Source organism: Phoenix dactylifera, unplaced genomic scaffold (assembly GCF_009389715.1).
Source record: "Phoenix dactylifera cultivar Barhee BC4 unplaced genomic scaffold, palm_55x_up_171113_PBpolish2nd_filt_p 001897F, whole genome shotgun sequence".
Taxonomy (NCBI): domain Eukaryota; kingdom Viridiplantae; phylum Streptophyta; class Magnoliopsida; order Arecales; family Arecaceae; genus Phoenix; species Phoenix dactylifera.
The window spans coordinates 1-26,248 of NW_024069185.1; the positions used below are offsets into that span (position 1 = coordinate 1).

The window sequence follows — 26,248 nt, forward strand, 5'->3', positions numbered from 1 at the left end:
CAAACTGTAGCTTTTCTGAAATTTTCAATGCAGTTTCAAGTAGTTCCAGTTCTGCAGTAAGATATAACCTGTTGTTCTGGAATATTTTTCTCAAATGAGAATTAGAAAACAGTGAAAAACCCTCAAACTAGAAGTCACAGTAAAACCTGTTATAGCTGTTGTCTATAATTGGTAATTCACATTCACAATCTCTACTGTTTCCTGCTAATGTATACTATAATAGGGTTCTATTCATATAGGTTTCTGAGTCGGCTGTGATGCAGGTTGACGTAGGCAAGAGGCCAGTGACTGGCCTTCGCTTGTACTTGGAAGGGAGGAGAAGCAACAGCTTAGCAATTCATCTGCAACATCTGTCTTCTCTTCCTCGAATCTTTGAGCTCCAGGATGACCCCACCAACAGCTCCTCTCATGAATCACATGATCGCAAATACTACGAACCTCTTCAATGGAGACACTTTTCCCACATCTGCACTGCCCCTGTTGAATCTAGTGATTTCTCAATCGTCACTGGGGATCAGTTGCATGTAGCGCACCATGGCCTCAAGAAAGTCCTTTTCCTTCGCCTACACTTCTCAACTGTTACTAATGCTACGCTGGTCAAGAATCCAGAGTGGGGGGGATCTCCTGGCTTGGCTCAAAAATCTGGCCTCATCTCAACACTGATCAGCACCCACTTTACTGCTGCCTTCCAAAAGCAGCCACCTCGGCCTGCAGACGTGAACATCAACTCAGCAGTATATCCTGGTGGACCTCCAGTTCCAATACAGACTCCGAAGCTTCTTAAATTAGTTGATACAACTGAGATGGTGCGGGGTCCGCAGGATATGCCTGGTTACTGGGTGGTCTCTGGAGCAAAACTGCACGTGGAGAGGGGTAAGATCTCTCTGCATGTTAGGTACTCACTTTTGACAGTTTGTTTGCCTGATGATGAAGTGTTTATGGAATAGAAGGTTAAAAAGAGAAGTTGGAAGTGGAGTGAATGGAAAATTTGGTGTCAGATGTAAGTATTCTCTGTATGCGCGGTAAAACAGAAAGTCTTAAGAAAATATTACTGGAAATGGTTGAGGGGAATGATGGAGTCTCTAGGGTTGTTATGATGTATAGGGTCGGTATGATTTACCAATTACCACAGTTTCCGATTTTTTCTCATGATATACATCCATGTTCATTGGGTGGTTGCCTGTACTTGGGTTATATCTTTCGATGCAGTATTGCATCTGTTGTTATTTCTCTTAACATCTTGTAAATTGTTTAGCATTTCTTGGGGAAAAAAAACAAACATATAATCTTTGGTAAGCAAATGAGATTTTTTTTCTTATGAAAGTCTGCAGAGCTCGTATCTAAATCTTAATTTTCAGCATGCATGGAAGTTGTCTCAGTCGAAATAAAATTGCCATATTAAAAAACTTGGAGCTGTCCCATGTGGTCTGGGTTGGAGTACAACCCTCGTTGTTTGAACTGAAAATCAATGAAGTACCACCCTTGTTGTTTGAACTGAAAATCAATTTTCCAGCAAGAGTGAGATTGTATTTGGGAGAACTGAGGCCTTTTTTTTTGGTACTGTTGGACTTTTGGGTGGAAGAAGCCTGTTAAGCGATGAGCTCCCAGATACTCTAAATACTATAGATCTTAGTGAACTGAGACTCTGAACACAACTGACCTGATATATCAAACAAAGAAACAAAAGGCCTATATGACGTAAATCAATTGTCACTAATGCAATCTTAATCCTTCTGACTTTTTATATATCATTGCTGCGCAAGTGTTGAGCGGGATGCATGCGGAAGTGAAGAAGTTTGGATGACTAAGGTATGTCAATTATATAATCACATTTTTATTTTTGTAATCCTGTTAGAAATCTTGAATTTCTCAGGAGAACAAGATGGTGGTAAGATGTTGATTTGTTGAGATTTGTCATGGAGAGAATTTGGTCTTAGTTGGAAGTTTGATTCTATTTCTGATTGGCTTCAATTTTGTTAAAGGCTTGATTCTGGGAGTATGCAATTTAGGCAAGTGGGAGCTTGAAGTAAATGAGAAAGAGATGTGAAGTATATTAAAAAAAAAGGTATGGTATTTTTTTTTGGGACTCTTTATTAAATTTCATAACCTTACATTTCCAGCAATCTTCCTTAGAGTCATGCAATTTTTTTTGTCTTAACATGTGATGACATGAGGTAGGTGAACATGAAACCCCCACCCGCGCCCGATCTTCTATTGAGTTGAGTTTGGGTCCAAAATTAGACCCCGATCAAGAAACTGAGTGGGGTCGGGGTTACTCGTGTCCCGCTCGATCTTAACCTATTTACGCCCCTAAGAAGTATTAATCTAGGTCCAGATTTGAGACGTCCTAAATTGAAAACACAACAATACCTAATCCCTGCCGATCCTGTAAAAGGAACGGTGCATGATGGATGTTTTTGAAAGGGACGGTCGGAAGGAGGGAGGGGGTTTTTAAGCAAGAAGTTCAGGGTGGGCCCCATCCCACCCGGTATCTGGGGGCTCCATGGCCCGAACCCCGGCGGGGACTCAGTGGGCTCGGGTTGCAAGCCAAGAACTCCGACCAAAGTTGGGCGTCTATTTGGACTCGCTCCATCTTAAATCATTCCAACTGACTCAGTTTGCTGCTTGTTTGTTTTCATGCGATTTAATATCCTGTATGTAATCAAAATAAAGAATAGGTTGAGCGGCAAGGAAGTGAGATTTATCAATCATTCATTCACATTAGAAACAAGACCATGAATTCATTTCAGGCCCTTCTCTATAAATGCCAGTCATACCTCCATATCTCCCAGACCTTGGTAGAAGCTCAAATGAAGACATGGCATGCACTAAACCCTTAGTTGTATTGCTTCTCCCGCTATCTGGTATTTAGTCCATTCCCCTGGCAGTATATGTATTTATGTGTGTGGAATAACTATAAGCCTAGAAACAAACTCATTTATTGCTTTTCCTTTTTGTTGTTTGATGCCACAAAAAACATATAGGCTTGTTTTGGGAGGTGCAAATCAGCGTGGGCGCCGCGCCATGCAGTCTACTTTGTCGTGAAGGCGTCACATCTTCTGGCAATGAGAAGCTGCCACCCAAGTGCAACTGCTGCAACCTTCCAGAAGATTGTACCCTCTACTTATAGGAAGGGTCTCAAGTATCTTGTTGAAGTGGCCTACAAAAGCTTAAGCTAATTAAATATCAATAATATATGCAATATTTATCCTTAGAGATGCTAGAAATGAACTTGTAACTATGTATTTTTTTATTTCAAAATTATATGCATATGAAATTGTAGTTTATATTTAAATTACTCAAAAAATTAAGATGGCATAATATCGATCAATTAGATTGATTTGTGAGCATAAAATTCTGGAACGCTGCTTGAAAATTGATTGTCTAAAATAGGCGATCCAAAGAAAGGTGATTTTTGTTTTTTTTCCTGAAGGCGAATCCTTCTTTCATGCGAAGGATAAAACAGGAGCTAGGCGTCCCAGACATCCCATCCTGTTCCCCTGAGATAATGGGGTCCTGAGATGGATGCGGAACCTCGAAACTTCAAAAAAAAACTTTCGCTCACGGGCCATCCCTTCTTCATCCTGGCCGAGTCATGCACCGAAATAGGCCATCCGTCCAGCTGTCCTAATGGAAATAAATTACAAAATAAAATAAATCTTCCCCTAACCGCATGATCACATCCTTCTTCTCAGAAAACTCAATCATTCTCGTTGAGCAGCATGAATGGCCTCCGCCGTGGGAGGTGCTCGTAGTGTTATCGTCTAGGGCAATAAATCTTCTCAAGGGAGAAGGTCCTGCTCTCGGAGGTCCAGGAGGAGGAGTTGGAGGGGGTGAGAGTGGAGCCCAGGGGATGTCGGCGGCGCCGGCGAGGGGGAGGCGGTGGAGGAAGAGGAAAGAGGAGAGCAAGAGCAGGACGAGGGCAGGAGGGGAGGAGGACAAAAACCCCATTTCTCTCTGTCTCGGCTTCTCTTGTCGCTGGGTGGAGAGTTGGGTTAGCAATGGACCGGTCCAAGCCCTGCTGCCTTGTCCGTCCGTAGCCCGGAGCCTTAGCCGGCCATCATCATCAGAAAGGTGGGATCGGGCTAGCGAGGGTGCAGGGCTGCTACTATGCGATCCTCTGAAAGGCCTAGTGATGCTACGCTCGAAAACTCCAACATCCTCTGAAACGCCTAGTGATCCTCTGAAAAGCCTAGTGTTTGAAAGACATGGAGAAAGGAAAGGCACAAGGTTCTACCCAAAAAAAAAAGGCACAAGGAGAAACTCCGAGAGGGACATGACGCAGGGACAAGATTTGTTTACTTCTGAACGTGTCGAGTCTCCATTGGCTGCATGGAGATTGGGATCCAAGAGGAGAGGAGCCCATGCATGATCGTTCTTGGCTCCAACATCCTTTAAGGCAAAGGAAAGGAATCCATCCGCGGGGAGCGGCCTGGGAAGGAGAGGGAGGGATCCACGGCCACAAAATCAACGCATTTTTTAGGTTTAGGTGTAATAAACAGTAACCACAAATACTAGCATTTATTATTTTAGGTGTGTGAAAATTATTATTTATAATAATATTTTAATATTTTATATATGGACCGTTTGGATCGGGTCGGATCTAAATTTAGTAAATCTAAACCCGATCCGAAAATAGGACGGGTTCAATTTTAGAATCCGACCTGGCACCACGGATCCTCCAAAATGGATCGGGTCGGATCGGATCGGGTCACGAGTCGACTCGACCCATTTGCAGCCTTAATTACTATAGCTTGGGTTTATCATTCGAGAGCACAATATGTGCTCACAATGGAAAGCCAAGCCCAAAAAGACAAGGGAGGCCTAGGTCTGGCCATGGAGAAATTATTAGGTGGATCGGATCCATCACAGAGCTAGGGTGAAATCATCTTAGCTAGACTCTCTTCATCCTAGATCTATGATGTACCTAGTCCATCTAATAATTTCACCTAGCCATGGCCGAAAAGAAATAAGCACGGTACGAGCTTCTGTTAAACTAGGGCTGAAAATCGAATAATAGATTAAATCTATTTCTTGATAGAGTGGTATCTGCATATAAATTATTTTTTATGACTCGTTTGAATCTATAGATCAAGGAATGATAATCTTCCATCAAATGAGACTGAAAATGATCGGCTATGCAGACGGTCTCTATTTCGAATAAGAACTCGGCTGACTAGTACAATCCACATTATTCACACCAAAATTTGAGGGTATTCATCCAAACGAGAGATATCCTATGCAATACATACCAATGCCCGAGAGAGAAAGTAGAGCCGACTATGGGCCCGGATGATGTATTGCAAGCTCATGCGAACATTAGATGCAAAATATAAACAGCATCATATCAATCAGATGTCAAATATATGAAGCATTACATGCTAAACCTCTAAAATATATAAATACAGAGCAGCATCAATTTTGTAATTCCATTCAAGGAAAATGTTTCTCAAATGAACTAAATTGTCCTGAACGAACTCACATAGAGGGTTCGTGTCGGAGCCCAGAGGGGTCACCGAGCCGGCCCACGTGTCACGCCCCGAACCCAGCTCCCGGGTCCGGTACGCGACAGGCCGCATGAGCCCTAGAGCAGTGCCCTAAAGATCATGCAAGGCCTATGATTAACAAAAATTCCAATAAATCCACAATTAATCTAGAAATTCAAATAGACAAATCCGACATGTCCAAATAAACAAATTAGTTCAATTACGAGCTCTTCAAATGTTCATCGACATCAAAGAAGAATAAACAACTAACTAACTAATGACTCTGGTGCTCGCACTCTGCGCCCATCCCATCCAAAACTATGCATCCTGCAACTCTGATAAAGAAAAAGAAGAAAAGGGGGTGAGTTTTACAGCCAAGTAAGAATCCCTACACATCCATACCAACACAATAATAATATGAATTTGAAAGCCACGACAAATCGATGCACATTTCATGAAATCATAAACAGGCTATCAAAAGGCTCAAATAATCAATATAAGTATGTACGTCAAATATCAATGAAAGTCCAACCACGCAAGAATGATATAGCATACGATAGCTCATAAATCTTCATTAATGTTTTCAATGCTTTTTCTTTCCATTCTATATTAACTTGATCCGGATCAATTATCTTTCCGACTTTGGGTCAAATCTCGGTCACATTTCTCAGCCTGTAGTGGGGCAACCAAATTATCACATTTTCAGCCTATGGCAGGGCCTGCACAATATAGTTCCACATTTCTAGCCTGTGATGGGGCCTACCAAAGTATCACATTTTGAGCCTGTGGCAGGGCCTGCACATTATAGTTCCACATTTCTAGCCTGTGAGGGGGCCTGCCAAAGTATCACATTTTCAGCCTGTGGCGGGGCCTGCACATTATAGTTCCCCATTTCTAGCCTGTGAGGGGGCCTACCAAAGTACCACATTTTTCAGCCTGTGACGGGGCCTGCCATAATAACAAGATAAACCCAAAGTCCCTTTTCATACAATCCAGTTTACATCCACACATCAATTCCTTTATATTTATTTTCGGTTTAAACTAACCACGGTCACGTTTCCAGCCCGTGACGGGGCAACCAATATCACATAGTTAGTTTAGAGCACCACATCTATCAGTCCAATTATGTAGGTGTAAGTTATGCGCATGCATGCATCCATCATAATACCAACCACAAGCGAATACGATCATAATATCAACCACAAGCCAACACGATCAAAATATAATTTAATATAAAACTATTTTTGATTTATCTGGATTATAGCATATCATGCATATCTAAGTATAAAAAACATATTATATCATGCAGGATTGGCGTACAAGGATCCTTACCGAAATTGTAGACAGACTCAAATACAGATCTGGATCACAACCTACGAGCTGGGGTGCTGAGTCCCCTGATCAAAACCTCCTGGCACCGCTGACTCTTCCCCTACAACATCAATTATATATCACAAACTAAATTATTTAATAGTTAAATATTCTAAACCATAATTCACATCTACTATGGGGTCCATCACCAGGTCCCCAAACATCTCAATCCCTCCAGATCTAGGGCAGTCGGGGTGGCCCGACTCCCACCTTGCACCATCGGCCCATGTCGTCGCCAGCCGTGGCCGCAGCCATGCCGGCGACGATGGCCGGTCCCGATGAAGAGACCAACATAAAGGGATGATTCCTTTCTCTTCATGGTTGGGAATACATCTCCCTCCTCAAATCCTTTTTGATCCAAGGGCAACAACCATGGTGGTTGTGCCCTCTCCTTCCCCAACCCGACAACCCCACTAGCCGAACCATCGCCGGCCGCCACTATTGCAGTCGCCGGCGATGGGGGCCGGCCAAGAGAAAGAGAGAAGAAGAGATCTCCTCTTCTATCTCTTCTTCTTCTCCTCTTCTATCTCTTCTTCTTCTTCCTCCCAAGAACAGGCATGATTTTCCTCCCCCTCCAACATCAACATATGGACTTCTTTCCTCCCTTCCCCCTCCCCCTTCATTCACGGAAGAACATGGTGGCTCGACCTTCACCCGACGGCAGCCACCTCTCCGTCGTCGCCGGCCGGCGGCCAACCGACGAGAGGAAGAGGGGAAGTAGGTGGAACCACAAGGAGAAGACCTCGGTTAACCATCCCCATCCACAACAAACCCTAGGAACTCATCTCCAACCCTCACACAGATCCGATCAACCCCCTTCCCGCCATGGATCTCGGCCATCCCGGCGGCCGGCGGCAAGATCCGTAAAGAGAAGCCGAAACAGGGTACCCCTGTTTCGGATCCTTCTTCGACGATTTCACCGGCCAAATCTTCACCCACGCCGCCCCAAATTCAGAAAATAAAACACAAAGGAAGAAACCATGCTTACCTCGGTCCGGTGGGGGTGCTCCGGCGGCCCTTCCGGCGAGGAATCGGTGGAGAATCCGTGAGCTTCACCGGATTTGTGGGAGAGGTCTTCGCCGAAGGGGAAGGCTTTATGGCTTCCTCAACCACCGGTCGGATCTTGGAACCTCCCTTTTCCGGTGATCGATCTTCCCCGACGATCGGCCTCCTCCGGTGATCGACCTCCCTAGCGTCGCTGCCTCCCCCCCCCTTTTTTTTGTGGTGTTTCTTCTCCCACGATCGTGCCCTAGGCACGATCGTAATAAGTGGATGGGCCCGGTCTTTTCGGGCCGGCCCGTCCACCACCTTTTTTTTTTTTGCTGGGTATTACATACTCTCCCCCTTAAAAAAAAATTTCGTCCTCGAAATTAACTTATTTAAAGTCTCAAATTTTAAAAATATACATCCATCATATCATTCCTGAGATCTCAAATAGTCTCCCTCTTAGAGTACCTACTCTCAAGATTTTGACATACAAAAATCACAGCATCTCAAAACTTGATCCTTTCTATTTACCACACGTAGTAAGTTCTTTTGATCTCCTTCAAAAGAATTCCAAATTTCCAACCTTGGATTAAAATGCCATAATTATATCCCAAAGAAATTAATTTCTCTTGACTCTACACAGAGATCATAATTGGCTTGACAGAGATAGGAGAAATCTTTAGTATCAAATGCTCTTAATATTCTATAATCATTTTTCTTTTCTTTCTCCCACATCATTCCAATAAATAAGAGATCCATAGAATCAACAACATTCTCCTGAAACTAACTCAAGTATTTCATCATAATGCCTTTTAGATCAAATATTAATGATCTTAACCAGTTTCAAAATAAGTCAAACTACCACACTTCCGCTGCACACTCTGATTTAATTCATTTAATTCTTTAAAGTCGCAAAATGATTTCTGATTAAAGTATCACTTTGCATTGAGACTAAGAAACTCCAAATTTCAAATTTCCAAGTAGAACTAGAGCAAAACCTTTAAATCTTTTTGTCCTCAATTTATATAGAGTGTACATACCATAACTAACCCCCGATCCTTTAGTCAAGTTTAAGGTCACTATGTGATCTCCACAACCTTCTTAGAATCCAAAATATCTAAGTTTGGATCTACATTGATTTTCCTTCCAACAGAATTTACTTCAAATTCAATGGGTTAGAAGTCATTGAACCAATACACTGATTAGAATTTAACTCGATCGATCTCCTGATCTTCCTTCACCAAGATTCTTAACATCCATCAGTAATGCTATATATGATAATTCATGTAAGCATCTCATGACCGAAGTCTCTACTCAATATGACATTTATTGGTGGCTTCATCAATAATGACAAAAGATCCCTGCTCAAATCTTAAACCTAGGCTTGAGTTTTAAATTAACGCATCAATTAGTCTTCTACAATTATAAGTAAAATCCAGTAGCCCAATCCAAACATGAGAATTCAAATAATTAGAATTCTCCCATCAATATGCATACTCTATGGCCTCAAAATAATCAAATACATCCATAGGAAATAGACCTATTTGCAATATCCAACATGCCAACACCAGATATAATCCACATACATTTTCAACTTCGAAAAACGTTCCTTTCAATATTATGAAATCTCCTTAGCTTACTCCAATACTAAATCAACGTACAAATCCCACTCTAATAATTAGCAGCAAAACCAAAAGTATGATCACATCAAAACCCAAATCAAATTTGAACTTTTAAATCATTTAAATAATATCTGAACATGGTATACTCGATATGCCATTGTTGACCTACACTTATCTTAGGTCAAACCTCTCTTATCATGATCAAAGACAATTTATACTTTCCTTCCGTATGCATCGAAAACCAAACCGATGCATACATTTTATCACAATGCCAAGTGATCTTACAGCTTAAGCACTGAAGTTAATTGTCATGTCCAAAGTGGTCATAACCTTAAGCTATGATATATTTCTGTCACGATCCCTAGTGATCTTAAACATATGCTTGGATTCCAACTGGTCACATTTTCCAATAATCTTAAACCTCAAACTTTAATGCCACTAAGGCCACAGTCCCTAGTGGTCTTAAACCTTAGATTATAATATCATTCTTGTTACAATCTCAAGTGATTATAAACCAAATCTCTGATAGTTTTTCTATCATAATTCTTCACTGATACTCACCTAAACATAAACCCTAGGATACCTTAACCTTAAGCTCTGACACCACTCTGTCACGCCCCGAACCCAGCTCCCGGGTCCGGTACGCGACCGGCCGCATGAGCCCTAGAGCAGTGCCCTAAAGATCATGCAAGGCCTATGATTAACAAAAATTCCAATAAATCCACAATTAATCTAGAAATTCAAATAGACAAATCCGACATGTCCAAATAAACAAATTAGTTCAATTACGAGCTCTTCAAATGTTCATCGACATCAAAGAAGAATAAACAACTAACTAACTAATGACTCTGGTGCTCGCACTCTGCGCCCATCCCATCCAAAACTATGCATCCTGCAACTCTGATAAAGAAAAAAAAGAAAAGGGGGTGAGCTTTACAGCCCAGTAAGAATCCCTACACATCCATACCAACACAATAATAATATGAATTTGAAAGCCACGACAAATCGATGCACATTTCATGAAATCATAAACCGGCTATCAAAAGGCTCAAATAATCAATATAAGTATGTACGTCAAATATCAATGAAAGTCCAACCACGCAAGAATGATATAGCATACGATAGCTCATAAATCTTCATTAATGTTTTCAATGCTTTTTCTTTCCATTCTATATTAACTTGATCCGGATCAATTATCTTTCCGACTTTGGGTCAAATCTCGGTCACATTTCTCAGCCTGTGGTGGGGCAACCAAATTATCACATTTTCAGCCTGTGGCAGGGCCTGCACAATATAGTTCCACATTTCTAGCCTGTGATGGGGCCTACCAAAGTATCACATTTCAGCCTATGGCGGGGCCTGCACATTATAGTTCCACATTTCTAGCCTGTGAGGGGGCCTGCCAAAGTATCACATTTTCAGCCTGTGACAAGGCCTGCCATAATAACAAGATAAATCCAAAGTCTCTTTTCATACAATCCAGTTTACATCCACACATCAATTCCTTTATATTTATTTCCGGCTTAAATTAACCACGGTCACGTTTCCAGCCCGTGACGGGGCAACCAATATTACATAGTTAGTTTAGAGCACCACATCTATCAGTCCAATTATGTAGGTGTAAGTTATGCGCATGCATGCATCCATCATAATACCAACCACAAGTGAATACGATCATATATTTTTGATTTATCTGGATTATAGCATATCATACATATCTAAGTATAAAAAAATATTATATCATGCAGGATCGGCGTACAAGGATCCTTACCGAAATTGTAGACAGACTCAAATACAGATCTGGATCACAACCTACGAGCTGGGGTGTTGAGTCCCCTGATCAAAACCTCCTGGCACCGCTGACTCTTCCCCTACAACATCAATTATAAATCACAAACTAAATTATTTAATATTTAAATATTCTAAACCATAATTCACATCTACTATGGGGTCCATCACCAGGTCCCCAAACATCTCAATCCCTCCAGATCTAGGGCAGTCGGGGTGGCCCGACTCCCACCTTGCACCATCGGCCCATGTCGTCGCCAGCCGTGGCCGCAGCCATGCAGGCGACGATGGCCGGTCCCGATGAAGAGACCAACATAAAGGGATGATTTCCTCTCTCTTCATGGTTGGGAATACATCTCCCTCCTCAAATCCTTTTTGATCCAAGGGCAACAACCATGGTGGCTGTGCCCTCTCCTTCCCCAACCCGACAACCCCACTAGCCGAACCATCGCCGGCCGCCACTATTGCAGTCGCCGACGATGGGGGCCGGCCAAGAGAAAGAGAGAAGAAGAGATCTCCTCTTCTATCTCTTCTTCTTCTCCTCTTCTATCTCTTCTTCTTCTTCCTCCCAAGAACAGGCATGATTTTCCTCCCCCTCCAACATCAACAGATGGACTTCTTTCCTCCCTTCCCCCTCCCCCTTCATCCACGGAAGAACATGGTGGCTCGGCCTTCACCCGACGGCAGCCACCTCTCCGTCGTCGCCGGCCGGCGGCCAACCGACGAGAGGAAGAGGGGAAGTAGGTGGAACCACAAGGAGAAGACCTCGGTTCACCATCCCCATCCACAACAAACCCTAGGAACTCATCTCCAACCCTCACACAGATCCGATCAACCCCCTTCCCGCCATGGATCTCGGCCATCCCGGCGGCCGGCGGCAAGATCCGTAAAGAGAAGCCGAAACAGGGTACCCCCGTTTCGGATCCTTCTTCGACGATTTCACCGGCCAAATCTTCACCCACGCCACCCCAAATCCAGAAAATAAAACACAAAGGAAGAAACCATGCTTACCTCGGTCCGGTGGGGGTGCTCCGGCGGCCCTTCCGGCGAGGAATCGGTGGAGAATCCGTGAGCTTCACCGGATTTGTGGGAGAGGTCTTCGCCGAAGGGGAAGGCTTTATGGCTTCCTCAACCACCGGTCGGATCTTGGAACCTTCCTTTTCCGGTGATCGATCTTCCCCGACGGTCGGCCTCCTCCGGTGATCGACCTCCCTAGCGCCGCTGCCTTCCCCCCCCCCCTTTCTTCTCCCACGATCGTAACCTAGGCACCATCGTAATAAGTGGATGGGCCCGGTCTTTTCGGGCCGGGTATGAGTAAAAGTGTAAAACCGGTCGGGGTGCCCAACACATGGTCATTTCTTCCCGCATCGAATATTCTTCTGGCGGGGTGGGGGCTGCTACGCGGAGGTGGGCTTGTCCCTTCCTCCCCCCTTCCCCTTTTGTTTGGCCAAAAAAAAAAAAAAACAAATTGCCCTGGATGAAGATAAGGTTGATTTTGCTTTCTAAAAATAATCTGAGATGATCCCGGAATCCAACATGAAATCATACAGAATGCAGTCAACCCTCCAGCAAAGTCCACCATAGCTGCTACAGTCAAAGAAGAACGAAGAAAATGTTGATTTTGCTCTCTAAAGATAATCTAAGATGATACCAAAATCTATCAGGACATCATATACAGTATTGTTAGATTTGGAAAAATCCACCACTCATCTCATCGAGGAAACTTGATGCTTTCTCTTAGCCATCACTATCCACCATTGAATTTCCATGATGAATCGTCGAACTTTTTGTGCCTCAGACATGGCAAATTAATCATCCGTTAGTGTTAGGACTAAGAACATAAATTCATACCAGGCTTATAAATACCAGCCTGACCTCCATCTACCAGGTCTGAAAGCAAGCTTAGAAGAGACGACCAGCACCAAACTCTCAGTTATGATGCTTCTCCTACTTTCTGGTACTACTCTCATCTCATATGCGGGTATGTCAATCATTATACATGGACCGGCTAGAAACTAATCAGTTTATTTTCTTTACATGCTTGGTGTTTGATGCTAAGAGGCATGGTCTTGCTCGCCGAGCTGCAAAGCGGCACCAGAGCCATGGCCTGCCCTCAATATTGCCTTGAAGTTGAGTATGTCACCCGCACATCTTCCGGCTATAAGAAGCTGCCGTCAAAAGCTTGTGCAGGATATCAATTTAACTTTGATGTAAGGAAATAATTTAGATTCATATGGCTACGTACAACAATCACCTTACAGGGTTTTGGGTGTATCATTGCCTATTATGCAGCCTTTGTGGCCTTATATAAAGTTATCCTTTGCTTTTAAATTTCTCTTGGTTGCAGATGAGGACCTAGCCTGCGCTTATTAACTGGGAGATTTTCGTATCGGAAGTTTTTAATTTCAGCCTCAGCACTTTTCCTTTTTTTTTTTTTTGTGGATAAAACAGAGAACATTAAAGCAAAATATTACTCTCTTAGATCATCACCACAATTTTGTGTGCAACCGTTTAACAAATATAATAGCCTAATAAGTTCCAGTAGTTTGAAAATTCAGCAAGATAAGGAATTGCTTTCATCACTTCATCCGTCAGAAGCCGCTTCACCACAATTTTGTGTGCAAAATAGCAAAATATTACTCTCTTAGATCATCACCACAATTTTGTGTGCAACCGTTTAACAAATATAATAGCCTAATAAGTTCCAGTAGTTTGAAAATTCAGCAAGATAAGGAATTGCTTTCATCACTTCATCCGTCAGAAGCCGCTTCACCACAATTTTGTGTGCAAAATAGCAAAATATTACTCTCTTAGATCATCACCACAATTTTGTGTGCAACCGTTTAACAAATATAATAGCCTAATAAGTTCCAGTAGTTTGAAAATTCAGCAAGATAAGGAATTGCTTTCATCACTTCATCCGTCAGAAGCCGCTTCACAACTCATCAGCATGTGTAGCAACGTGGGTTGGGTATCTACAGAGCACATCAGCCCATGTGCTTTGCCCAACCGTGACTTTTTTCACAACTGAGACCACCTCCTCAATGCTTACACGGATCTGCTCCTTGCTGTCCCTCTGACGCATGGTCACACTAGCAGTCGAATCGACAGTTATGGCGTAGGGGACACCAAGCTCATCCGATATGGCATAACGTTTCCCTATAGACTTGCCTGTAGAAAATCGTAATTTATAAGCAGCTTACTTTAAAAGCTATTGTTTCTGTATAGTGTTTCAAGTTAAGTAGACTTGTATATTTCATTGCATCAGCACAATCACAACAATCAGTATATTTAAATGTCATGCAATCATCTACTAAACTGTCGATCCACAAACCAAGTTCTAGCTGTCTAGGAGCAAATTGATGATAAAACATTGTAGAACTTAACAGTAGGATTAGTTGGCAAAAAAAGAAAGATTGTTTTAGAATCCATGGGAAGAGAAGTAACATTACCTGCCACAACCTATGAAATAATGGCATTCCAGAATTCTGACTAAAACCGGAGTTCAGTTATTATCAGATGCTGATATTTTAAAGGCATACCTGTAACATCTAATTCATGTGAGATATTAGCCGCCTTTAGTGATTTAGCTATGAGGTTGGCCACTTCAACAAACTGTTGAGACTTGATTAATGGGAAAACCGTGCACTTAATTGGAGCCACTAGAAGAGGGAAGCGGAACACATTCCGCTGTACATCCCCTGATTTGCTTGGTCTTGTGTAGAAAGAATGCTCAAAGAGACAGTAGATTATTCGTCCAGTAACAAAAGATAGCGTGATGACTGAAAGGTTATAAAAATCCGTCTGATGTTCCTCCTTTCTTTCCATACTGATAGATACCATGTTTTTCTTGATCCTTACAGATTTTCCAAGTGTACAAACTTGGAAGTCCGCCTCTCCTTTATCATCCAGAGCTTCTTTCATTTCCAGCGCTTCTTTTTCACTCATGGCCTATCCAAAGAGCTTGTCAGAAGCTATAAATGAAAAGGCAAAGTAATTAGCAGCATGGAATATGTGCAAAGGTTACCTCCAATGCTTCAACCACCATTCTTTGGTTACCCTTAAATGCAAGACCTAGTTGCTCTTCTGATGGGGTAATAACCAGCTTCTGAAATTTATTTAAAAAAATCAAACAATAAGCAAGTTGAAAATAGGAACGTCAGTATCTTCCGGACAATGGATAGAAAAAGTGCAACATAACTTCTGCAGCAAAGTATGGAGGTCAGTGATTTGCCATTCCACATGCGGAATTAAACATTAAAAAAAAAGTGGGAAAGAAAATCCCACCTCCACCTCTCTAGGTTCTGAGACACGACTTTTCTCCTGTTGAACAACATAATAAAATCATCATACTTCAACATTAATCTACGAAGTTTTAATCAGCCGATAGATAAAAACTTGAATAAGTAGTCGATAAGAAGAGCTTTAGCTAAAGCTCTGGCAAAAGAGTGGCATGCATAAACATAAGAAGATTGTGTTTCTATGCAACTAAAAGTAAACAATAGCTAAGATGAAGCTGGACAAGACATGAAAATAACAATCAACTTTTGAAAAGAAGCACAAAGCCATGAGCTTGTAATGTTCTAAAGAAGCAAATCTGAAGGCCATTTACATATGAAGCAAACTAGTAGAAAAATTGCAAACTAGTGTAAAAAGGGCACCATTATATATTGGTCTTAGATAACAGAAGGTTTGGTTTCTTATTCGACATTGTTTTCCATTTACTCTTCATAGGTGTGGCAGTTTCTGATGAAGACCAACCAACACCTGCCCCAACTTGCCCAAAATAAACAGGTTTGGTTTTCAGCCTCAGATCCAACAGGTTAACAGAGGTTGAGCAAGCCCTTGAAACCCAGCTGCGGATGTTCATAGTTAAGAGAGGAAACAAAAAATACTGAAGAGAAAGTGGAGTAGACAGCATGTTCAAGATTTATCACATTTTCTTCAACACCTTAATTTCCTCTCCTCACTCTCAATGCCACACCCTAGATACCTCTTCTTGACCCCATCTCATTTCAGTTATAAGATACATAACTAACAAGTGAAGCCTAATAGCATGTCAGGTACAGGTCCCATGATAAATGAGTTGGTATGGGTTTATTCTTTTCAAACGTTGTGGGTTGTATGGGCTGAGAGTTTTGATGACGACCCAAATTCAATCCAATCACAAATCAACCTGACCCAATGCATTGCTAACTAGTCCTCTCACGTGTTTAAAAGAAGAATAGTTTTGTAAGAGGTGCATAAGATTATAATTTGTCACAATCAGAACTCATCACGGCATTCTTAGGTGCAAACAGGTCTTGATTACGTACCAAATGAGCTAGTAAATCATAAGCAGACCTATCAGCAATCCCAACACATTCAATCCAACCATAGGAGCATTCTATTTCCGCATCCCAACAGTCTGCAGCATACTGAGCCATCTCATTTGGCAGATGCTGCCTGAAGCGCAATCTATCTTTGTCAATTCCCAGACGAGTCAAGAAAAGATACACCCGTCCTATGAAGTAACCAAGTGTCTCATTGTTGATTGTTGCCTATAAAAAGAAATTAAAACAATGTTTAAAGGAAACTAAACCAAATGAAGAATAGAGATGTCAAAATAAATTAAAGGTAAAGGAAGAAACGATCAGCACAAAGGTGATAATAAGGTAGTCAAAGAAACCAACCTCTGAAACAGCTTCACCAAGGACCATTGACTTGACTGATTTCCCTGCTAGTTGCTCTTCCCTAGGGAACATCAAAAACTCCAGGCCGGCAACATCAACAAACTTTGGGTGGGATTTGTCCTCATGATCCACAAAGTGCTCTATCTCAGCTAGTGTGAAATTGCCGTCTCTGAAAAGACCTTGGCAAGGTGAAATCTACTCATCATAGAAAATAAGTTATGTCAGACGGATGGTTGAACATAAAACAGAGGCCTGTAAGTCTGTAACACAAAAAAGAACGCACATGGTTTCTACTAGCATAGCTTTTGGATTAAGAGAACAGCATCAAATATATTTAATTATTCGTCCAAATTATTGCATTTATATTCCTTCAACTGAAAAAAGCACAAAATCATCTCATACTCAGACAAAATATCAAAAATCAATATGGGAGAAACAAGATCTGGTGAATAATAAAGCGAAGCCTTGCCACAAAAAAAAAAAGAACAAGGAATTCACTTTTCCAATGTTACAGAGGGAACATGTCTATTTTAGAAAATGAGGAAACAGTGCAATCATTCATTCAGTTCTTTAAGCTGACAGTTATATCACCAGAAAGGACATAAAAAATGCATTAAATTTTCAAACAATCCTCAGCTAATTCAGTAAAATTTGATAATGATTGTTTACGCCAAGAACTTTTGGTGGGAAGCTTAAATTAAGAACTGGGTTGGTTTGTGATCAAAACTCAGTTGCCTGCTACATTAACAACGTGCTCCACAACAAAGTGAGCACAATGTTCGCCATTTGATCTAATTATTGTTCCCTCATAATTCAGTTAAGTACCTCATCCATACTGTCAAATAGTTAATTGTTTCCCAAACATTTACAAGCATTGCTGTTTTCCTGCACTGCTTCTTCCAGCTGTGCAGCAGCAATATCACAAGTACGAAAAATTAAGAAATGAAGCACCCCAGAGAAAAGTTCTTGCAATTAAATTTTCATAGAACAAGAATGTCTCCACAGAAGATATGTTTACGAAGATATGGCAAATGGCGAACCTTCAAACCTGCAATTGAAGGTGCACCATATCCTAAGAATCTTAGTGATCTATTTCTTGTTGATTTTGTGTATTGATGAAAGAATACCATCAATCAGATGATCAAAAGCTTTGTGGCTGAAGATCCAAGGGCACAGAAACAACCAGTTGAGGATACAATCACAAGAAAATTTTATATTAGTTTCCCTCATCGAGTCTTGGAGATGAATCAAAAGTGTCAAAGCAACATCAAGACCTCAAGCATGAGATCCATGCACTGGAAACGAATCATAAAGTCAAGGGCCTAGATCCTGCGGCAAATTTTTCCATTATGATGATCTAAACCCTCATCCAACTACTTGGAGCATCAAAATTATTTGATGGTCCAAAATTAATCGTGGATCAAGTTTCTATTTGTTTAACATTTAATTAAAAAAATGGATATGAGATTAAATTGGCCCTTAAATTACTTGACCTACACGTTACTTGGGTTCCAAGTTACATGTTTTTCAATATATGTGGTCGGTGGGTCCTTGCATGTCTTTTTTATTAGGTTACTCCATCCCCAAGTCGCATAGTGTATCGGCAAACGAAAGGGTGGTCATGGGTTGTATTGTATGAGTTTGTGAAAGTGATTTCTCTCCTCCCTCTCTCGCCCTGCCTCTAGTGTCTTCTATTCCCCTCTCCCTCTTCATCTCTCAACTCCTTTACTTCTCATGTCTTTCCCTATCTTCAAAAACCTGTGAATATATGTATTATTGCCTGAATTAAATTTCAAGTCAACATCAAACCTTCTCCTTTAATCCTAAAACCCCTTGAAACTTTTTTCTAACAACAAACACTATCTCTAAACCCTAGGATGGACCTAGAAAGCTCCCCTCTTTCCTTCAATCCATTAAAGTGTTTGCTTCTGCCCTGTTTTCTGCAATAGAACAGCAAGGCAACAAATTAGCTATTCGCCAATTCCTCCCACCATGCTATTGTAGGTCATCCCCTAAGTTGTCCTACATCAGTACACATACAAAGCAATATCTCACTTCACATATGCATTCGGAAAATTCTTTTATTTTGAAACAACAAACCCGGGTTCTATCTTTCACAAGTTAAATGACCAAGAAAGCCAAGCAATCTATAAATTCAAGCTAAAGCAATACAAATATGTGCTACCATATCTTTTCCTTATTTATGCGCTGGGTAGCATCCAAATTTTACAAATCAGAATGTCTTGAAAATGTTGTTTATTACTGATGAGTAGTAATACAAAATATTTCTTGTACTACTGAATGTGTGTTAAAATGCTATTTTGTCAAATATAATGCAAAATGAAAAATCTAATGACATAAATGAAGTAAATAGACCAGAGAAAGATTGACTGTTGTACTAAGTGAAGCTGCCTATTCAGCCATCTAGGCTCTACGACTAAACTATTACCTATGGTCACTTGGACGGTTTGACAACCCTGATTACCTAACTTTGATGGAAAAGGCAAAAAAAAAGTCATGGAAATAAATAAAAAAAAATTAAAATACAATAAAATAGGAAGAGCACAAGAAGAGACAACAGCAATCACAATAGGCTGTAAAGCTAAACTATCACCAATTGCCTGGCCAGTTAAACAACCATGATTACTTAACTTTTATGGAACAAGCAATAAATCTATGGAAATAAATTGTAAATTTTAAAAAATGAGAAGAGACTAAAACCAAGGCGCCGAATTTAATAACTACAAGTTGCGGCCAATTTGTTTTCAAATTTGTAAGTTGTCGTTCTCATATAAGTTGTACAAAAGCTTGAAATATCATTTTTGTATGTATCTTTGAGAGAGCACTGACGCTAACTGCTATGTTACTTTGAGAGAAGAAATTAAGATATAGCACATTAGTTGACCATCTAGCTAGACAACATCGAAGATCAAGGACATAAAGGTGATAAACTAAGGCTCGTATTTTCTAAAAAAGGGTGTTCATAACTAGCCACCACATAACACTGGACTCTTCTTTTTGTGGCATTTTCAATTTTGGTGGAAAAAGGTGCAATGATAGCAAATGAGCAGGTATACAATCGGAAAAACATGGAGGAAAGAGCATAACTAAATTTATTTATTTAAGTACACAGACTATATAACACCAATTTTCAATACTTTTTCTTTTCTTTCCTTGAGTTAAAAGAGATATAATAAACTTGACCCTTGATAGATTAAAACATCCAAGAAACTCTTATTATATTACTAACGAAATTGAGCATGTCTGTCATTGAAGTAAGCAATCAGGTCTATATAATTCAAGGCATACTCTATAAACAAATTGGAGCATGCAATCCCAACTAATCCACTATCAATAGCTTAAGTAGAATTATATAAAATGCTTGCTTTGACCCATGTTCGACCAGCCAAATTAGCACCTCAATTGCATAAATCAGAGAGGAACACGGAATGTGGAAGTGATAACAAGAGAAAGAACCGTGGTCAAAGAAGAGGGAAAAGAGCACCATCCACATGATGTCTCTGTTTTTTGTCCCAAATTTGTGTATGAACCAAAAATTTATATATTTGCATTAACATATGCATATTGAATGATTATCAAATATTAGATCAAGCATAGGTGTCCATAGACAGGTGGAGCTTAACTAAGGCAAGCATTCTCCCATATACATAGCATCAGCTTGAGGAATCAAGGTATGGTCCATCAAAATTTGATAACCAAATGCCATCTCTCTATTGATTTTATCCAATTCAGCTAGAGGCGAGAGTCATCTACCAAAAAAAACTAAAAGGCCACATGGCTATGGAATTCAGGAGCATGTAATCGAGAGCAAGTCTCTAAGGTTCTACAAGACTTGGAAAGAGAATGAATAAAATAGGACTTTGACATGGTTTAAATTAGGGAACGATATTCATCTTTAAGGAAAGATTCTCAGAGCAACTAGATAAATTAGAACACAATCCCCACAAAGTACACTAAGAACCTTATGTATAAAATGTGCAAGTTGCTTAAATTTGAATTTTCAAAGATGTGCTTGCAGACTCATTTCGTAACAACTAAATCTTTCATATGATACAAAACCAATTAGCCTAGTCCTATAGGATTAACTGCGCTGAAGCCATATTTTGTATCTAATTAGGTTAAGCCAACAACTTAACTATCCCAAATTCCCAATTCATGTTAAGTCTTTCTGCATGCTATCGTTCAAGTCAATAATTTCATTGGATGAGGCCCTCAAATTCATGGTATCAACTCGTGTTAAGTTCACATATGCCAATACTAGGACCTGAGCAAACAGCAATGAAAGAGTCATCTTTATTTAACTTGGGATGCTCAGCCCATAGAATTGACAAATCAATTAGATGAGACCTAGTATGCGATCAAGCATTAAAGAAATGCATCCACTTTCTCTTAGCAAAAAGAAAAGAAATACATTCACCAAGAATCATCGTTCCTGGATGTATACTAAAACACCAACTTTTAACACATAAAATCAATAACAAGATAATGCAGCTCAGATCTTCACTACACACGGCAGTTTTACACGATGTGATCTTCTATGCCTAAAGGCACAATATTATACCCACAGTAAAGGAAAAAAATGGAAGCAAACAAACCTCATTTCTAAATGCCACCCTAGTCCCAGCTGCTGCAAATGGAAGCTTCTCGTCATTGTAATCGTACAAGTACTTAAAATTCACCGGAATACCCTGTGCTGTTTTTGGCCACATACACCTACAATCCACAGATAATCGAACAGCAACTAAATACCAGACACCAATCACTGCTAATTAAGTACATATCATGTGCAAATTATCTCACCTAGGAAGCATGTACTCTGAAATGACACAGGGACGATCCACCTGCATCATGTACTCCTCCAAAACAAAGTGCTAAAGAAAACATATGAAACATATTATTGTAGCGTTCTGTGTACTAGAAGTTATGTTTTGCCTTCAAAATAAAACAGTGTTCAAACATATAATTAAGCATTCGATCAATGAGAAATAATACGCTCTTTTCAAAATTAAACAGCATAAAACGAACAACTCAGCATTCAAAATCGATGAAAAAGATGCGGCGAGCAGTATATGCTAGCAAGAAGAATCAAATGTAAAGACAAATTCCCAAAAAATGATCACCATTGTTGCTGAATGTAAGAGTTTAAATATCAATGCAAGCTTCTACTGATGCAATATTAAATATAAAGAAAAAAAAATCTAATTATCAGGTACTAGTTATAGAAATTTGTTCAAACGTTAAGTATCACCTATAAGCATTTTAGACACACGATGGGGGAAACTTGTTTTCTCATTTGTGGGGAGAACTGGATCGGATGGACTTGCTGGTACAATTTTGTAAAAGCTCTGCTACTCAACGGCTAAGGTTTTGACAGCGTTACCTGGCGCCAAAAGTCAAGGACGTTGGACTTGAAGGCGCTCCCAGGATGCCTGTAGGTGAGGGGTTCGCCGGAGATCATGGAGCCGCGGATCAAGAAGAACCTCCTCTTCAGCGTGTTTTCGACGGCCTTCTGGAACGCCACCTTGCCGCTGACGGCGGACCGGAGTTGCTTCTTGGCGGCGCCGTGCTCGACCTTGAGGGCCTTGAGGACCTCGACGGCGGCGTCGATCTCGTCCTCGGAGACGCCGGGGAGGGCCTTGAGGGCCCGGACGGCCTCGGACTGGGCGTCGACGGCGGTCTGCTTCTCGGCGAGGGACCGCCGGAGGTAGTCCTCGGAGGCGGCCATGGGCGAGGGGCTCGGCGCGGCGCGGAGGATGAGGGTTTTGGATGGGGTAAGGGATCTGGAAATGGTGGAGAAGGGACGGTCGGAAGGAGGGAGGGGGTTTTTAAACAGGAAGTTGAGGGTGGGCCCCATCCCATCCGGTATCTGGGGGAGGACAAAAACCCCATTTCTCTGTGTCTCGGCTTCTCTTGTCGCTGGGTGGAGGGTTGGGTTAGCAATGGACCGGTCCAAGCCCTGCTGCCTTGTCCGTCCGTAGCCCGGAGCCTTAGCCGGCCATCATCATCAGAAAGGTGGGATCGGGCTAGCGAGGGTGCAGGGCTGCTACTATGCGATCCTCTGAAAGGCCTAGTGATGCTACGCTCGAAAACTCCAACATCCTCTGAAACGCCTAGTGATCCTCTGAAAAGCCTAGTGTTTGAAAGGCATGGAGAAAGGAAAGGCACAAGGTTCTACCCAAAAAAAAAAGGCACAAGGAGAAACTCCGAGAGGGACATGACGCAGGGACAAGATTTGTTTACTTCTGAACGTGTCGAGTCTCCATTGGCTGCATGGAGATTGGGATCCAAGAGGAGAGGAGCCCATGCATGATCGTTCTTGGCTCCAACATCCTTTAAGGCAAAGGAAAGGAATCCATCCGCGGGGAGCGGCCTGGGAAGGAGAGATTTGTCTCCTTTGATCAGTTCCTTGTAGAAATAATTCAGCTCTTTATTTCATGTTGTATCAACACAAGTTTTGGAAGAGCAAATAGTTTGTCTAATGAATGGGGATGATATATTATGATGCTTTAACATGTCAGTTTTCATCACAGCAATTTAAGTCGACTATGGTACATCGTGACTCATTCATGCCTCATTGCCAGTTAAAATTATTTTCTTACTCAAAGAGACGTAACAGTATCATGCCATCTGCTATTTTGCAAGTAATGTATCATTATTAACTTGAATTTCAGACCAAGGAAATTGAAAGAATGATAAAACAAGCAGTAAGGGACTAAAGTAAGAAACTTGGTGAATCAACCATACATCAAGAAGAAAGCAGCTTCATGCTAAGTAAATCTTTTCTTTTCTTTTCCTTTTTCTCTTTTTTTTGGAGGGGGTTGGGGTCGTGTATGTGCTGTGTTTAAGAAATGCTGAATTTCTTATTGAAAACTATAGAACACATACAACCTCGATGAGTGCTTTCTTCAAGATGGAAGAAAAGTTGGTTTGAGTCTTTATCAGGCCTGTATAAGATCACTACAGAAAGGGAGTGAATGGAAAATTTGGTTAAAAAGAGAAGTTGGAAGTGGAGTGAATGGAAAATTTGGTGTCAGATGTAAGTATTCTCTGTATGCGCGGTAAAACAGAAAGTCTTAAGAAAAGATTACTGGAAATGGTTGAGGGGGAATGATGGAGTCTCTAGGGTTGTTATGATGTATAGGGTCGGTATGATTTACCAATTACCACAGTTTCCGATTTTTTCTCATGATATACATCCATGTTCATTGGGTGGTTGCCTGTACTTGGGTTATATCTTTCGATGCAGTATTGCATCTGTTGTTATTTCTCTTAACATCTTGTAAATTGTTTAGCATTTCTTGGGGAAAAAAAACAAACATATAATCTTTGGTAAGCAAATGAGATTTTTTTTCTTATGAAAGTCTGCGGAGCTCGTATCTAAATCTTAATTTTCAGCATGCATGGAAGTTGTCTCAGTCGAAATAAAATTGCCATATTGAAAAACTTGGAGCTGTCCCATGTGGTCTGGGTTGGAGTACAACCCTCGTTGTTTGAACTGAAAATCAATGAAGTACCACCCTTGTTGTTTGAACTGAAAATCAATTTTCCAGCAAGAGTGAGATTGTATTTGGGAGCTGTCCCAGACCTTGGTAGAAGCTCAGATGAAGACATGGCATGCACTAAACCCTTAGTTGTATTGCTTCTCCCGCTATCTGGTATTTAGTCCATTCCCCTGGCAGTATATGTATTTATGTGTGTGGAATAACTATAAGCCTAGAAACAAACTCATTTATTGCTTTTCCTTTTTGTTGTTTGATGCCACAAAAAACATATAGGCTTGTTTTGGGAGGTGCAAATCAGCGTGGGCGCCGCGCCATGCAGTCTACTTTGTCGTGAAGGCGTCACATCTTCTGGCAATGAGAAGCTGCCACCCAAGTGCAACTGCTGCAACCTTCCAGAAGATTGTACCCTCTACTTATAGGAAGGGTCTCAAGTATCTTGTTGAAGTGGCCTACAAAAGCTTAAGCTAATTAAATATCAATAATATATGCAATATTTATCCTTAGAGATGCTAGAAATGAACTTGTAACTATGTATTTTTTTTATTTCAAAATTATATGCATATGAAATTGTAGTTTATATTTAAATTACTCAAAAAATTAAGATGGCATAATATCGATCAATTAGATTGATTTGTGAGCATAAAATTCTGGAACGCTGCTTGAAATTGATTGTCTAAAATAGGCGATCCAAAGAAAGGTGATTTTTGTTTTTTTTCCTAAAGGCGAATCCTTCTTTCATGCGAAGGATAAAACAGGAGCTAGGCGTCCCAGACATCCCATCCTGTTCCCCTGAGATAATGGGGTCCTGAGATGGATGCGGAACCTCGAAACTTCAAAAAAAGAACTTTCGCTCACGGGCCATCCCCCCTTCATCCTGGCCGAGTCATGCACCGAAATAGGCCATCCGTCCAGCTGTCCTAATGGAAATAAATTACAAAAATAAAATAAATCTTCCCCTAACCGCATGATCACATCCTTCTTCTCAGAAAACTCAATCATTCTCGTTGAGCAGCATGAATGGCCTCCGCCGTGGGAGGTGCTCGTAGTGTTATCGTCTAGGGCAATAAATCTTCTCAAGGGAGAAGGTCCTGCTCTCGGAGGTCCAGGAGGAGGAGTTGGAGGGGGTGAGAGTGGAGCCCAGGGGGATGTCGGCGGCGCCGGCGAGGGGGAGGCGGTGGAGGAAGAGGAAAGAGGAGAGCAAGAGCAGGACGAGGGCAGGAGGGGAGGAGGACAAAAACCCCATTTCTCTCTGTCTCGGCTTCTCTTGTCGCTGGGTGGAGAGTTGGGTTAGGAATGGACCGGTCCAAGCCCTGCTGCCTTGTCCGTCCGTAGCCCGGAGCCTTAGCCGGCCATCATCATCAGAAAGGTGGGATCGGGCTAGCGAGGGTGCAGGGCTGCTACTATGCGATCCTCTGAAAGGCCTAGTGATGCTACGCCCGAAAACTCCAACATCCTCTGAAACGCCTAGTGATCCTCTGAAAAGCCTAGTGTTTGAAAGGCATGGAGAAAGGAAAGGCACAAGGTTCTACCCAAAAAAAAAAGGCACAAGGAGAAACTCCGAGAGGGACATGACGCAGGGACAAGATTTGTTTACTTCTGAACGTGTCGAGTCTCCATTGGCTGCATGGAGATTGGGATCCAAGAGGAGAGGAGCCCATGCATGATCGTTCTTGGCTCCAACATCCTTTAAGGCAAAGGAAAGGAATCCATCCGCGGGGAGCGGCCTGGGAAGGAGAGGGAGGGATCCACGGCCACAAAATCAACGCATTTTTTAGGTTTAGGTGTAATAAACAGTAACC

General features: G+C 41.4%; 2 protein-coding genes and 2 long non-coding RNA genes across 4 annotated transcripts; 1 reads left to right on the forward strand and 3 right to left on the reverse strand.

Annotated features, from left to right (window-relative positions):
- Positions 1 to 72: 72 nt before the first annotated feature.
- LOC120109191 (MACPF domain-containing protein At4g24290-like) lies at positions 73 to 24,302 on the forward strand. The gene is made up of 2 exons (XM_039122938.1): positions 73 to 950; positions 23,934 to 24,302. Exon 1 carries the CDS (start codon positions 258 to 260, stop codon positions 945 to 947), a length of 690 nt encoding a protein of 229 aa, XP_038978866.1. The 5' UTR covers positions 73 to 257; the 3' UTR covers positions 948 to 950; positions 23,934 to 24,302.
- On the reverse strand, positions 5,768 to 7,899 carry LOC120109193. Its single transcript, XR_005510193.1, has 3 exons — positions 7,846 to 7,899; positions 6,819 to 6,918; positions 5,768 to 5,821 (listed from the first exon to the last, which is right to left on the reverse strand). It is a non-coding gene; the product is annotated as an uncharacterized LOC120109193 (long non-coding RNA).
- Positions 10,337 to 12,319, reverse strand: LOC120109192. The gene is made up of 3 exons (XR_005510192.1): positions 12,266 to 12,319; positions 11,238 to 11,337; positions 10,337 to 10,366 (listed from the first exon to the last, which is right to left on the reverse strand). It is a non-coding gene; the product is annotated as an uncharacterized LOC120109192 (long non-coding RNA).
- Positions 13,712 to 22,816, reverse strand: LOC120109195 (glycine--tRNA ligase, mitochondrial 1-like). The gene is made up of 9 exons (XM_039122940.1): positions 22,328 to 22,816; positions 21,748 to 21,818; positions 21,543 to 21,705; positions 16,927 to 17,121; positions 16,570 to 16,794; positions 15,542 to 15,577; positions 15,282 to 15,362; positions 14,797 to 15,205; positions 13,712 to 14,425 (listed from the first exon to the last, which is right to left on the reverse strand). The coding sequence occupies exons 1-9, from the start codon at positions 22,799 to 22,801 to the stop codon at positions 14,190 to 14,192; spliced, it is 1,890 nt and encodes a 629-aa protein (XP_038978868.1). The 5' UTR covers positions 22,802 to 22,816; the 3' UTR covers positions 13,712 to 14,189.
- Positions 24,303 to 26,248: the final 1,946 nt, after the last annotated feature.

Excerpts from the sequence above, each read along its gene's own strand:
- LOC120109191 (XM_039122938.1), top strand. The coding sequence starts at position 258 with ATGCAGGTTGACGTAGGCAAGAGGCCAGTGACTGGCCTTCGCTTGTAC.
- LOC120109195 (XM_039122940.1), bottom strand. The coding sequence starts at position 22,801 with ATGGGGCCCACCCTCAACTTCCTGTTTAAAAACCCCCTCCCTCCTTCC. Across the intron at positions 17,122-21,542 it reads GGGTGGCATTTAGAAATGAG|ATTTCACCTTGCCAAGGTCT; the intron begins GTTTGTTTGCTT and ends TATGATGAGTAG. Across the intron at positions 15,206-15,281 it reads TGGTGGTTGAAGCATTGGAG|GCCATGAGTGAAAAAGAAGC; the intron begins GTAACCTTTGCA and ends CTCTTTGGATAG.